The sequence below is a fragment of the Leucopleurus acutus genome (genome assembly GCF_964270905.1).
Source record: "Leucopleurus acutus genome assembly, chromosome: 19".
Lineage (NCBI taxonomy): Eukaryota > Metazoa > Chordata > Mammalia > Artiodactyla > Delphinidae > Leucopleurus > Leucopleurus acutus.
This window is the reverse complement of record NC_139161.1, coordinates 51,150,422-51,162,604: the sequence shown is the minus strand read 5'-3', so window position 1 is coordinate 51,162,604 and position 12,183 is coordinate 51,150,422. Positions and strand designations below refer to the sequence as shown.

The 12,183-nt window shown below is 53.0% G+C and overlaps 2 protein-coding genes across 2 annotated transcripts; one reads left to right on the top strand and one right to left on the bottom strand.

Annotated features, from left to right (window-relative positions):
* Positions 1-5,282: 5,282 nt before the first annotated feature.
* Positions 5,283-7,061, top strand: GP1BA (glycoprotein Ib platelet subunit alpha; the record flags this gene model as incomplete). The annotated part of the gene is made up of 1 exon (XM_082861143.1): positions 5,283-7,061. One exon carries the CDS (start codon positions 5,283-5,285, stop codon positions 7,059-7,061), a length of 1,779 nt encoding a protein of 592 aa, XP_082717269.1.
* Positions 7,062-8,966: 1,905 nt separating this feature from the next.
* SLC25A11 (solute carrier family 25 member 11) lies at positions 8,967-12,092 on the bottom strand. The gene is made up of 8 exons (XM_082861829.1): positions 11,901-12,092; positions 11,150-11,302; positions 10,860-11,066; positions 10,586-10,676; positions 10,414-10,504; positions 10,228-10,327; positions 10,096-10,147; positions 8,967-9,959 (listed from the first exon to the last, which is right to left on the bottom strand). The coding sequence occupies exons 1-8, from the start codon at positions 11,993-11,995 to the stop codon at positions 9,804-9,806; spliced, it is 945 nt and encodes a 314-aa protein (XP_082717955.1). The 5' UTR covers positions 11,996-12,092; the 3' UTR covers positions 8,967-9,803.
* Positions 12,093-12,183: the final 91 nt, after the last annotated feature.

Genomic DNA, 12,183 nt, shown 5'->3' with positions numbered 1-12,183 from the left:
CTACCCTGACCAGCTTGTATCAGGGTCCTTGTCAAAGGGGAGGAAGTCTAGTGACTGACTTAGGTTCACTCATGCAGCTGGGATAGAGTCATTCGCACGAAAAATTCTAAGGATGGGGAAGGAGTAATTTCTCAAAAGAAAAAAGAAGAGGAAAAGCTGAATGGGTCTCGAGTAGACCTCCAGCTAACGACTTCTGCTCAAACTCTTTAAAAATGAACCACAACCAGAGCCCTGAATTGGATTTCTTGGGATGCATGCAACAGAAATCAACTCTACCTAACTTAATCCAACACAGACTTCTTGGAAAGATGCAGAAGCTCACGGGGTACAAGTGAACACTGGAAATCCAGGACTGCTCAGGGATTAGGCAGGCTGAGGAGTTAGTAGCATGAACTATTCTACAGCTTTTCCTGAGCACTCTGTTGAAATGAATCAAGTCCAGTTCTATTTTCTCTTCTTTTATCACCTCATTCACCATTTGAAATCCTAGGAGAGGGAGTATGGTTGTCCATGATTAGGTCACATCTCTGGGCTGAACTCAGGTGGTAACTGGAAGGGTCTAGTGGAAGGAACTTCCAAGGACACTTTGGTTTCCAAAGCAAGAGGCCAGAATACCTACACCCATCAAGTTTGCACTAATCTGGGGAGGTGTAATCTCTTAAAAGGAAATGGGGGTCCTCTTATTTTAGAGGAATAGATGCTGGATATAAAAATTGCAAATATTCATCTTAGGTATTAGATGATAAAAAAATGTGAGATGGCACAAAGCAGCACTCAAATGAAAAGTGTAAATTAAGTGAATTTACCTGAAAAGCAAGGAAGATTGAAAATAAGTCAACGAAGATTTCAACTCAAGAAGGTAGAAAGAGAACATGAAAATAAGCTCATCAGAAACTAACAAAATGTTGTAAATCAACTATACTTCAATAAAATAAATTTTAGGGACTTCCCTGGTAGTCCAGTGGTTAGGACTCTGTGCTCCCAATGCAGGGGGCCCAGGTTCTATCCCTGGTCGGGGAACTATATCCCACACGCCGCAACTAAGAGCCTGCATGCTGCAACTAAAAAAAAAGGTCCCACATTCCCGCATGCCACAACGAAGATCCCGTGTGCCGCAGCTCAGACCCGGCGCGGCCAAGTAAATAAATAAATAAACAAAACTATTGTTTAAAAAGACAATTCTTTAAAAATAAATTGGTTAAAAAAAGAAAATAAGCTCAAAGTATGAGAAATTATTAAAGATAAAAGTAGACACCTGTCATCAAATAAAAAACCCCAACAATTGACTAGTAAAATAATAAATCTGGTTCTTTAGTTCAATAAAATAGACCAATCTTTGGCAAGTCTGGTGAATAAAGAAAGAAGGGCAGGGAGGAAGACAGAAAAGAGAAAGAGCAAAAATACAAATAAACAACATTAGGGGTCATAACTACAGATATGGAGATTTTAACAAATGATAAAAGTATAAAATGCTCAAACTTGCAATAATAAATTGAACTGCCACATGAACTAGATATTTTATTAGAAAAATATCAGTTACCAAAATTGACTCAAGATGTAGAAACTTCAATAGACAAACAATCAGAGTAGGAATTGGAAAGGTATTCATGGAGCTTTCTCCCAAATGTCATCAGGTCCAGACGGTTTCATAGGTGAATTCCACCAAAACTGCATGGAAAATCCCTATGATCTCTAACTTTTCCAGAGGCTCTAAAAATTTCCAATTTATTTTACAAGGCCAGTATAACTCTGACGACAAAATAAAAGAACAGAATAAGACAAAGGCCCCTCAAAAGAAATCTATGGGCCACTCCTATTTTCTAACTTCGATGTAAAAGTTCTAACTAAAATGTGAGCAAACCAACCTATAATTATATTTAAAGAATAATTCATAATGGCCAAGTAGGGTTACTCCCAAACATTCAAAGATGTAAAATTAGCAACAATTCAGGACGTCGACATGTGAAGAAAATAAAACATTAGGACCATTTCAGTAGGTGCCAAAGTATATGAATCTCTTCTCTATGTCTGCAAAATCCTTCAACTTAGAAATCTTTGGAGAAGCAGAACCTGCCTCCTATTACAGAAGCTGAAAATGCCAGATACTTGCTTTCCCAGACTCCCTTGCAGCTGGGTCACAGGTACAAGACCAATCAGACTCACACCCAGACTCTGAATCAGGAGCGAGTATCACAACGGGGTAGGGATGATGCAGGATTCTCTCTCTGCAGCCGGGAGGTTGTGGTAACACTGAGTTCCTGGCTCAGCAGCTGCAGTGCAGCAAGCTTCAGCGACCTGGTCTTGCATCAGGAGCAGAGATTTGCTCACCAGACTGGTTCTGCAGCCTGGTTCTGGGCACTGCTCCTAGCTACACAGTCCCACGTCTGGTTCTGCAGCCCTCACTGAGAAGTCTGTGAAGTAGCCAACATATTTTTATTTTTATTTTGGCCGCACCACGCGGCATGCAGGATCTTAGTTCCCTGACCACTGTCCCCTGCAGTGGAAGCGTGGAGTCTTAACCACTGGATTGCCAGGGAAGTCCAAAATGTATTTTTAATAAATTCCTTTTCAGCCTAAATTAGGCAGAACATTTCCTGTTACTTACAACTAAAAATCCTAATTGGTGCCAAAGAGGCAAAAAAACCAACCGCCTTAGGGGCCTTACTCCAGGTCAGGGCCTCTGTCTGTGCAGCTCTCCCCCTCACTTCTTGCTGCTTAGTGCCTCATTTCCTCCATGTTTTCAAGTACTTTTTGCAGCCGGCAAATTATACACATGGCAAGTCTATGGATTAACTGCATCTGGCTCAAGTGTCCACCCCTTGTCCAGTCACCAGTCAGCAGATACGGGCAGGCTCATGCAGCTGCATGGTGCCCCTTCTAGGGACAGTTGATAGGACAGTTTCATCATTGGAAGGGGCCATGGACCAACAGATATGATGGCTGACTTTCTGAAACAGGCACCTTACCTGGTCTTGGGAAATCCTGAAAGGCTTTCCAGAGGAAGAAATTCTGGGCTGGAACCTTCCAGATAAGTAAGAGTTAGGCAGAAGGGGATAAGGGGTGAGAAGGGTCCAGGCACAAGAAAGAGAATAACCTAGAGTGAAGGGTGGAGTGTTAAGAGATGGGGCTGGACAGGTGAGCAAGGGTCAGATCACGCAGGACCCCGTAGGCCATGTTAGGGACGTTAGACTCCCTCCTGAGGGCTACGAGGAGCCATTGGTGACTTTCAGGCAGTGGAAGGATATGAGCAAATCTGCATTTCTGAACGACCACTTGGGTGGGGAGGAGGGGAGTTAGAAAGTTGGGAGAGCATTGGGGAGGCTGCTGCAGTGAAGCAGTGGAGAGAACATGGCACCCTGGACAAGGAATGGTGGTGGGGGGATGGGAAGGGGTGGGTTTGAGGGGCATTAGGAGGTAAACTCAGGGACTTCCCTGGCGGTCCAGTGGTTAAGACTCCACGCTCCCAATGCAGGGGGCCTGGGTTCAATCCCTGGACAGAACTAGATCCCGCATGCCACAGTGAAGATCCCACATGAGGCAACGAAGATCCCGTGTGCTGCAAATAAGACCCGGCGTAGCCAAATAAACTAATTAATTAAAAAAAAAGAATTCTTAAAAAAAAAAAAGGAGGTAAAATCAGCTGGACCTGGTAGCAGGTTGCACGTGGGAGTGGAGGGGGGGAGTTAAAGATGACTATCAGGGATGTTTGTTCTGGCTGAAAGGCTACAGATAAATGAGTGGATGACAGAACCGCTCACCAGGTTGGACAACGCAGGAGGATTAGCTCTTTGGAGACAGATGATGAGCTCAGTTTTGAACATATTGCTTCAGGGCCTTTGGGAGAGCCAAGAAATCCAAAGGGCAGTGGGACATATGTGTTCGGGTCTCAGGAGAGGGGCCTGGGCTAGAGACAAAGGTGTGAGAGTCACTGGGGGACAGGTGGTGGTCGAAGGCAAGGGAATGGACGAGGAGACTCTCAGGTGTTCGTGCAGCATAAGAGAAGAGGAGGGCCAAAGACCGAATTCTGGGGGCATGTTAATTTTTCATGAAGGGCAGGGGAAGAAGAATCCACAAAGGACATTGAGAAGGGTCAGCCAGAGAGGCAAGAGGAAGACCAAGAAAAACTTACTCTCAGATAAACAACAGGGTCCTACTGTGTAGCACAAGGAACTGTATTCAACACCCTGGGATAAACCATAATGGAAAGGAATATGAAAAAGAATGTGTATATGTGTATAACTGAGTCACTTTGCGGTAACAGCAGAAATGAACACAACATTGTAAATCAATTATACTTCAATAAAAAATAAGCTTAAAAATAAATTTAAAAAGAAAAACCTAAAAAAGGAAAAAATTACTGTCATGAGTCCCAAAGTGGGAGTGGCCACAGGTGTTCAGGCTTCGGAAAACAAGATCAGGTGGAGGAGTGCCCAGTGGATGGAGAGGCTTGGGGGTCAATGGCGACCATGGTAAGAACTGAGTCCATGGAGTGGGGGTGGGGGAGAAACAGCCTAGAGTGGGATGAGGAGGGAGGGAGAGGTGAGGGTAAAAGTTAGGCAGTTCAAAGAACGCCGCTGTGGGACTTCCCTGGCGGTCCAGTGGTTAAGACTGCACTCCCAATGCAGAGGGCACGAGTTTGGGGAAGATCCCGCATGCCGTGTGGTGTGGCCAAAACAAAGAAAAAAAAGAAGAAAAAAGAATGCAGCTGTGAAGCGGAAATGACAGGGGCAGCTGGAGAGGTTTTTTTAAAAGCTGGAAGAGAGTGGTGGCTGGAGTCCACCCCCAATCTTCTGGTGTGGGAGGACAGTAGGCAAGAGCAGGACCAAAAGGAGGGCTTGGGGAAAGTTGTGGAAAGAGGTGATAAAGGCCTGTGTCCGGGAGCGAGACCGTTCCCCGGGTCCCAGGAGCCCCTATCAGGTTGGCATTTCCTCCCCATCTCCACCCGCTTCCTGCCGCTGACCAGGCCCTCCCTGGAGCTGGAAGAGAGAAGGCCCAAGTCACACCCTGGAAGAAGCTCTGTGGCTCCGGAGGTCTTTCTGCTGGCCTGTAAGCTGGGGCCGGGGGAGGAGAGGGCCTGAGGGACGGATACCAGCCAAGGACCTGGAGCTAGCAGTTTAGGCTTCGGGGGGCAAGGGGAGGAGAAGGGAGTGGAAGGGGGGAGGTGTGGGAGCTGAGTTTCTGGAAGGGATCCTGGAGGCTGCAGTGGGGGCTAGGGCCTGGAGGAATACTGCCGGGGGGCGGAGGGGTGCCCAATCTCAAGCCCCCCTTGCCCACAGGTCCCCATGCCTCTCTTCCTCTTGCTGCTCCTGCTGCCAAGCCCTTCTCACTCCCACCCCATCTGTGGCATCAGCAAAGTGGCCAGCGAGGTGGAAATGAACTGTGAAAATAAGGGGCTGAAGGCGCCGCCTCCAGATCTGCAAGCAGAAACCAACATCCTCCGCCTGGGTGGGAACCCCCTGGGCACCTTCTCCACGGTGTCCATGGTGAGTCTGACTCACCTCACTCAGCTGCACCTGGAGAAGGGCCAGCTGACCAGCCTGCAGACTGACGCGACACTGCCCCGGCTGGAGACCCTGATTATATCCCACAATATGCTGAGAAGCCTGCCCTTGTTGGGACGGGCGCTGCCAGCACTCTATACCCTGGACGTCTCCTTCAACGAGCTGGCCTCATTGTCTCCTGATGCCCTGGATGGCCTGAGCCACCTCCATGAGCTCTACTTGCGTGGCAACAAGCTGAAGACTCTGCCCCCCGGGCTCCTGCAGCCCACGCCCAAGCTGAAGAAGCTCAACCTGGCTGAAAACGGGTTGAGTGAGCTGCCCCCTGCGTTCCTGGATGGGTTGGAGGAACTTGACACCCTCTACCTCCAGCGGAACTTGCTGCGCACGATACCAAAGGGCTTCTTTGGGGACCTCCTCCTGCCTTTTGCTTTTTTCCACGACAACACCTGGTTCTGTGACTGCGGGATCCTCTATTTCAGCCACTGGCTGCAGGACAATGCCAACAACGTGTACATATGGAAGGAGGGTGTGGACGCCAAGGCCATGACCCCCAACGTGACGAGCGTGGGGTGTGTCAATTTGCCCAACACGTTTGTCTACACCTACTCAGGGGAGGGCTGCCACACCCCTGGCAACAGGGACAGCATAGACTACGATGTCTACGAAGAGGATGACAAGGTGCCTACCACAAGGGCTGCGGGCAGCTTCTCTACCCACACCAGTGCCCACACCACCCACTGGGGCCTGCTTTACTCACTGCCGACTGCTCCACTAGGCCCCCAAGTGTCCTCCTTGCCTCCAACTAAGGAACAGACCACGTTCCGAATTTCTACAGGACCCATTACATTCTCCAAAACTCTAAAACCCACCCCAGAGCCCACAAGCCCAAGCACCCCAGAGCCCACAAGCCCGAGCACCCCAGAGCCCAGAGCCCCGAGCACCCCAGAGCCCACAGCCCCAAGCACCCCAGAGCCCACAGCCCCGAGCACCCCAGAGCCCACAGCCCCGAGCACCCCAGCGCCCACAAGCAAGACCTCAGAACCCACCATATCCTTAACCTCCACTGAACCCACTTCACTTCCCACTATCTTAGAATCCACCACAGCCACCATCTCTGAATTTGTCAACCTCCTGAAGGCCCAGGGGGTGGCTCAGTGGAATGTGGAGAGTTCCAGAAACGACCCTTTTCTCAACTCTGACTTTTGCTGCCTCTTCCTGGGCTTCTATATCTTGGGTCTCCTCTGGCTCCTGTTTGCCTCTGTGGTCCTCATCCTGCTGCTGTTCTGGGTCCAGCACGTGAAACCACAGGCCCTGGCCACAGTCACGCACACCTCGCATCTAGAGCTGCAGAGGGGAAGGCAAGTGACAGTGGCCCGGGCCTGGCTGCTTTTCCTCCAAGGCTCGCTCCCCGCTTTCCGCTCTAGCCTCTTCCTGTGGGTGCGGCCTAATGGCCGTGTGGGGCCTCTGCTGGCAGGACGGCGGCCCTCAGCCCTGAGCATGGGTCGTGGTCAGGACCTGCTGGGGACAGTGGCTGTTAGGTACTCTGGCCACAGCCTCTGAGGGGGGGTGGTTTGGGGACCTCGAGAGAGACTCTGAGGGGCTTTCCTGTTGGGATCTAGCTGGGGGCGGGTGGGCACAGAGGACAGGGTCGGGGGAGGGCTTCGTTACTGCTTCTTTGTCAGGGGCCTCCTCTGCACACCCCGGGCGCACAATCCCAGACCCAGCACATCTGGGGAGGTAGTGAGATGGAGAAGTTGGGTGGGTCACAGAACAAAGAGAGCTCCTAATGCTGCATGGACGGCGGGGTTCCCAGACCACTACACTAGGTTATTACCATCACTTTGGGGAAGTTTTAGGAAAACGCAAACAACAAACAGAATATAGCACAGTTCTCACATGTATCCGTGTATTGAAGGAAACTTGGGAAGAGATGTCACGATGTAAGCCCTGATTGTCTCTGGGTGGTATAAATACGGGTGGTTTTATTTTCTATTTCTCTGCTTAGCATTTTCTGGTTTTCCACCATCATATATTATTTGTATCATAAAAATAATTTAAAAATAGAATGTTTGTTCTTTTGGAGAGGGAAACGAGGCTGGGGCACCGTCACCAGCATTCCCAAGGCCCCAGCTGCCCCACCCTAGTTGCACTGCTCACCCCCAAAAGCTCTAGTCTTGGCCTGCACTTCCCCTGCCTGGGCCGCCTTTTCCCTCCTCCAAGGGTAACCACCCACCAGGCCAACCACAAGCAAGTTCCAGCTCAAGATCCAGAAGTTTCCTGGGAGCTCAGTGGTACTACTGAGGCTATCTGCCTGCAACCTGCAGTACTAGGACAGGTGGGTGCCTCCTGGCACCTGTGGCCTCAGAAACGCAGCTCTCCTGCTTTGCCCAGGGCAGCAGGACAGGGGAGGGGAGGGCCTGGCAGTGAGTACCATCTTGGTGGGTTTTACTGAACTACTCTCAGTTTCCTGCTGTCAAGCCAGGAGGAAGGCAGATGGAGCCCAGTTCTCTCCCCTGGTGCCATGAATTCTGCCATTCACCTGACCACGTTGGGCAGAGCTTTCTCTCCTGCCTCCAGCCCAAGCCAGCACTTAGGGCCCAGAGAATGGGAGTGAGGGCTGAGCCTTTCTGGCTCCATGGAGACCCCTTCCTCCAGATGGTGCAGGAAGAATCCTCCTAACCTGAAACCCTGACCGCATCTTTCTCCTGCTCTGAACTATTTCCGATAGAGGACAACTCCTGAGCTTGGCGATCGAGGATTTCCGTGCACCAACCCATCTAACAGTGCAGCTTCCCCTCCCACAGCAGACACTTCACAGCCTGTGCTCCAGCTATTACAAACTTTGCAGAGATCACCTGCTCCCCCGCGTTTCTCCTCTAAGCCTTTGCTCTCAGTGGGCCAGGAGTGCTGCCCCACCCCACTTCCCTGGCCAGTCGGGTACTGTGCACTGTCTCCCCTCGCCCAGGCTGGCCCGGGTGCCCCACATCCCCCTGCAGAGGTCTGTTGCTGACTCCCAGTTTCCCTGTGTCATCCTCCCGTCTGGACTTGGCACTCCTTAAGGACAAGGTCCAGGCTTCAAGTGTCTCAAAGCGGCCCCTGTGGCCCAGGCCAGCATGTGCATGGAGAGGGTAAGAAAAGAGGCAGAGGTGGGAGGGCCCGGCTGCACCGCCAGGCTGCTGAGCTCAACTTCTTCTACTGACGAGGTTCTGCCAAGGTGACAGTTCCCACCTGCCGTCTGCCTGTCCCCTGGCCTGCCTGTCCCCTGTCCTGGCTCAGGAGAAACCTTCAGGCCTCGTGCCGCCCAGCCCTCCTTCCAATTGACCTTCCTATGCCCTTTTATGCCCCAAGAGGTTCCTAAGCTCCATGAGGGCAGGGCCTGGGAGTCACACATCTCCTAAAGAAATGGAGAAGGCAGTCACTCTCCCCAGCTTACAGCCCACATCAAGCCTCCAGGCTCTGGGGGCCCGGCTCCATGCCCACTCTGCCCCCGACAGGTCAGCTTTCCCCTCTCAGACTCTATTCCCTCCCTCTTCAGGCTGCAGAAACAGTCACCAGACCCCAGAGATTTTTCCTGGGGATTACATGAGATGACCTGGGCGTCTGTTGTATTCTTGAACGAGGGGCTAGGAAGCAACACACAGGGCCTGGAGCTTGGGTTTTTCTCACCCTTCAGCTGCTGCAACACGACTGACTTACATAACATTTGCATAAAAACAGCGGGTACTTTTTCTTTAATAACTTTTTTTAAAAACTCCAGTTCCTGTTCTCCAGGGGCATCCGCTTCTTTGTCCAGTCTCCTCCCCCTCCTGTGCCCACAGCTCTCCAGATTTGGGGGTGGTGTCATCAATCCAATTTATTGATTACGTCCTCAGTGAGGTGGAGGAAGGAAGGGCCATGTCCTCCCACTGCAGACCTTTGATCATCTTGACAGCTTCGGCTCTCTCCTGTCCCCTCAGCTCTGCCTTGGTTTCCCCACTGAGAAGGGGGGGCCTTCTGCTGTACTATGTGCCCTGAAACTAATACCCAAGAGGAGACCAGGAATCTGCAGGGAGCTTCCCACCTCTGTGCAGGGCACAGGCAGGGACAGAGAGATCATGATGATTAGGGCAAGGAGGGCGAGCTGGAGCAGGGGCAGGACAGACCACAAGTCCCTTATCACAGAGGAGGGAACCATACTGTGGAGGGAAAATAAATAGCGGGGCCCAGGGCAGCAGAGTCTAGGTCCCCCGGGGGGCACACTGACTGTAGGAGCAGCGGGCGAGTGGGAGCCCCGGCACAGCAGCTCCAGGCCCCTCGCTCGCCTCAGCCACTGAGGAAGAGACGCTTGTAGGCCTTGTTCATCTGCTCCAAGAAGATGAAAGTGAGGACAGTGTGGGGACCCAGGCGGGCATAGTATGGTGTAAAGCCCTTCCACAGACTGAAGAAGCCCTCGTAGCGGACGACCTTCACCAGCACATCCTAGACAGCCAGGCAGGCACGGCACTGAGGTTGGGACCTGGCCTCTGGGACCCTCTTCCTCTTACCCAGCTATCCCCCACCCCCACTCCCAGGGCATCCAATCCGGCAGCCCAAGCCCCTAGCCCTTCTTCCTCACCAGCCCGTTCTTGTATTCCGGCTTCCCGTCAATCATTCGCATGTTCTGGATCCTGAAGGAGAGGAGGCAGGGGCATGAGAGACATAAAGAGGGCTCTCCCGTCCTTCTCCAGGCCCAGGTCTGCATACTCACCGGGTCTTGACAATGTCCACAGGCATAGAGGCAGCAGTGGTGACCAGGCCACTGATCATGCTGGCACAGAAGTGGCACAGGATGTTGTCAGAGAAGTAGCCTGGAGGAGGCAGAGCAGGGGGTGGCAGTCAGCTCAGAGCTGGCCCAGGCTAGGCTGGGAGCTGAGGCCCCAGCTCTGGGTCTCACCTGAGTCCAGTAAAAACTGCTTGGACTGGGAGTAGGAGGCGAGCTGGGCGGCATTGACGACGACGGCCCGAGCCATGGTAGGGATGCAGCCCTGGGGTGGGGGGGATGGGGGAGAAGTCAGAAATGCCCAAGACCTGACCCCACATCCCCAGTCTCCAGCCCCTTCACTCACCCTCCATAGTGTAGGGACGCCCTCTTCCCGGGCAATTCGAATCAGGGCATTAAACACGTTTTTGTAGCCACGGCGCTGGTCAGCTGGAAGCCTGGTGGGAAGGTAGGGAGAGGCCAAGTTTGGGATAGACCACCCTGCTCCCACAGGAGCAAAGAAATGGAGGCCAGAATGCTGTGAACAGGTGAATGCTGTGCTCATCTAGAGTAAGAAATCAGTTCTTTCATTCTAGATTCCAGGGAATGGGGCTGGGGACAGGCTCAGACCTGGAACTCACCGGCCGTCAGCGGTCATGCGGATAAGAGCCACCTCAGCTGGTGTTCCCACAAAGGCACCAGTTGCACCTGCAGTCATGCCAATCAGGGCCTTCAGCAGAAAGCCAGGGGGTGTACCATCAGCCCCAGTCAGGCGCTCAAATAGCACAGTATAGATACCAAGGCGAGTAGTGGTATAGGTGGCCTGGCGCAGCAGGCCAGCTGACAGCCTGGGGAGCGAAGGAGTCAGTGCATCAAGCCAAAGTCTAGAGCTGTCAACCCACACGCTACCCCCATCCTTTAGCCCCAGTACCCGGTGTAAATGCCCCTCAGCCCTTCTGCCCTCAGAATGCTGGTGAGAGCATGGAAGCTGGTTTTGTACTCTCGTGTCTTGGCTCCTTCCCCACTCAGCTGCATCCGGTTCTTCACTAGGTCCAGGGGCTGCACAAAAACTGTAGCTCCCATCCTGGGGGAAGACAGAGGTGGAGTCAAGAGCTAGGTGTCCCAGATCTACCAAAGCCCCCTGGAGCCCGGCAACAAGAGATCACAAAGGGCAGGGCCTGCCATGCGATTGACTACATGTTCAGGAGGCTGGTGGGCATGTGTACAAGAGTCTCTGCGTGTACCAAGAGCAATGGGTCTGAAAAGTCCAGGGGTCCAGTAGGTGCCATGCAATGAGTGTTCCATGCAGCTCCCAGGGTGTCAAGCAGTGACCGAGAGATTGCATGCAGTCCGACCCAAGGAGGAGAGGTGGGCATTCATGACCTGGGACTCCACGTAGTCCAGCAGGAGCCATGCAATGACCTGAAACCCCAAACAGCCCCGCAGAGCCAAGCAATGGGTTGGGAAACTCTGGTGGCCCGGTGGGGGCCGTGTATGCAGCCCAGAAGGGGCCCTGCGATGGGTGAAAAGATCCTAGCAGCCCATCAAGGACCTCGTAATACGATGGGGACAGCAATGACCCCATGTCACCTCGGTTCACTGCAACACACCCAAAGAACAGGGCCCGGTTCCTGGCACCCGTCCCTGCCTCCTCCTGTCCCATCCCTGGGGCCTGAGCTTACCCGGCCAGGCCCCCAAACAGGAACTTGACGGACTTAGGGGAGGTACGGGGCTTCCCGTTCACCCCACTAGCCCCGGGACTCGCCGTCGCCGCCATCGCCACTCAATGGCCCTCGGCTCCCGGACCCGTGCGCGCGCGGCCCCGCTCGCGCCCAAGGTGACACCGCGCGCGCAACAGGGGCGAGGGCGCGCGCGCACGCCCCGGCGCTCAGGGCCAGCGCCAGCTGGAAGTTGGCGCAGGCGCAGGCGCGAGCGCAAAGGCGTCCGGGAGTAAGGCGGAGCTGA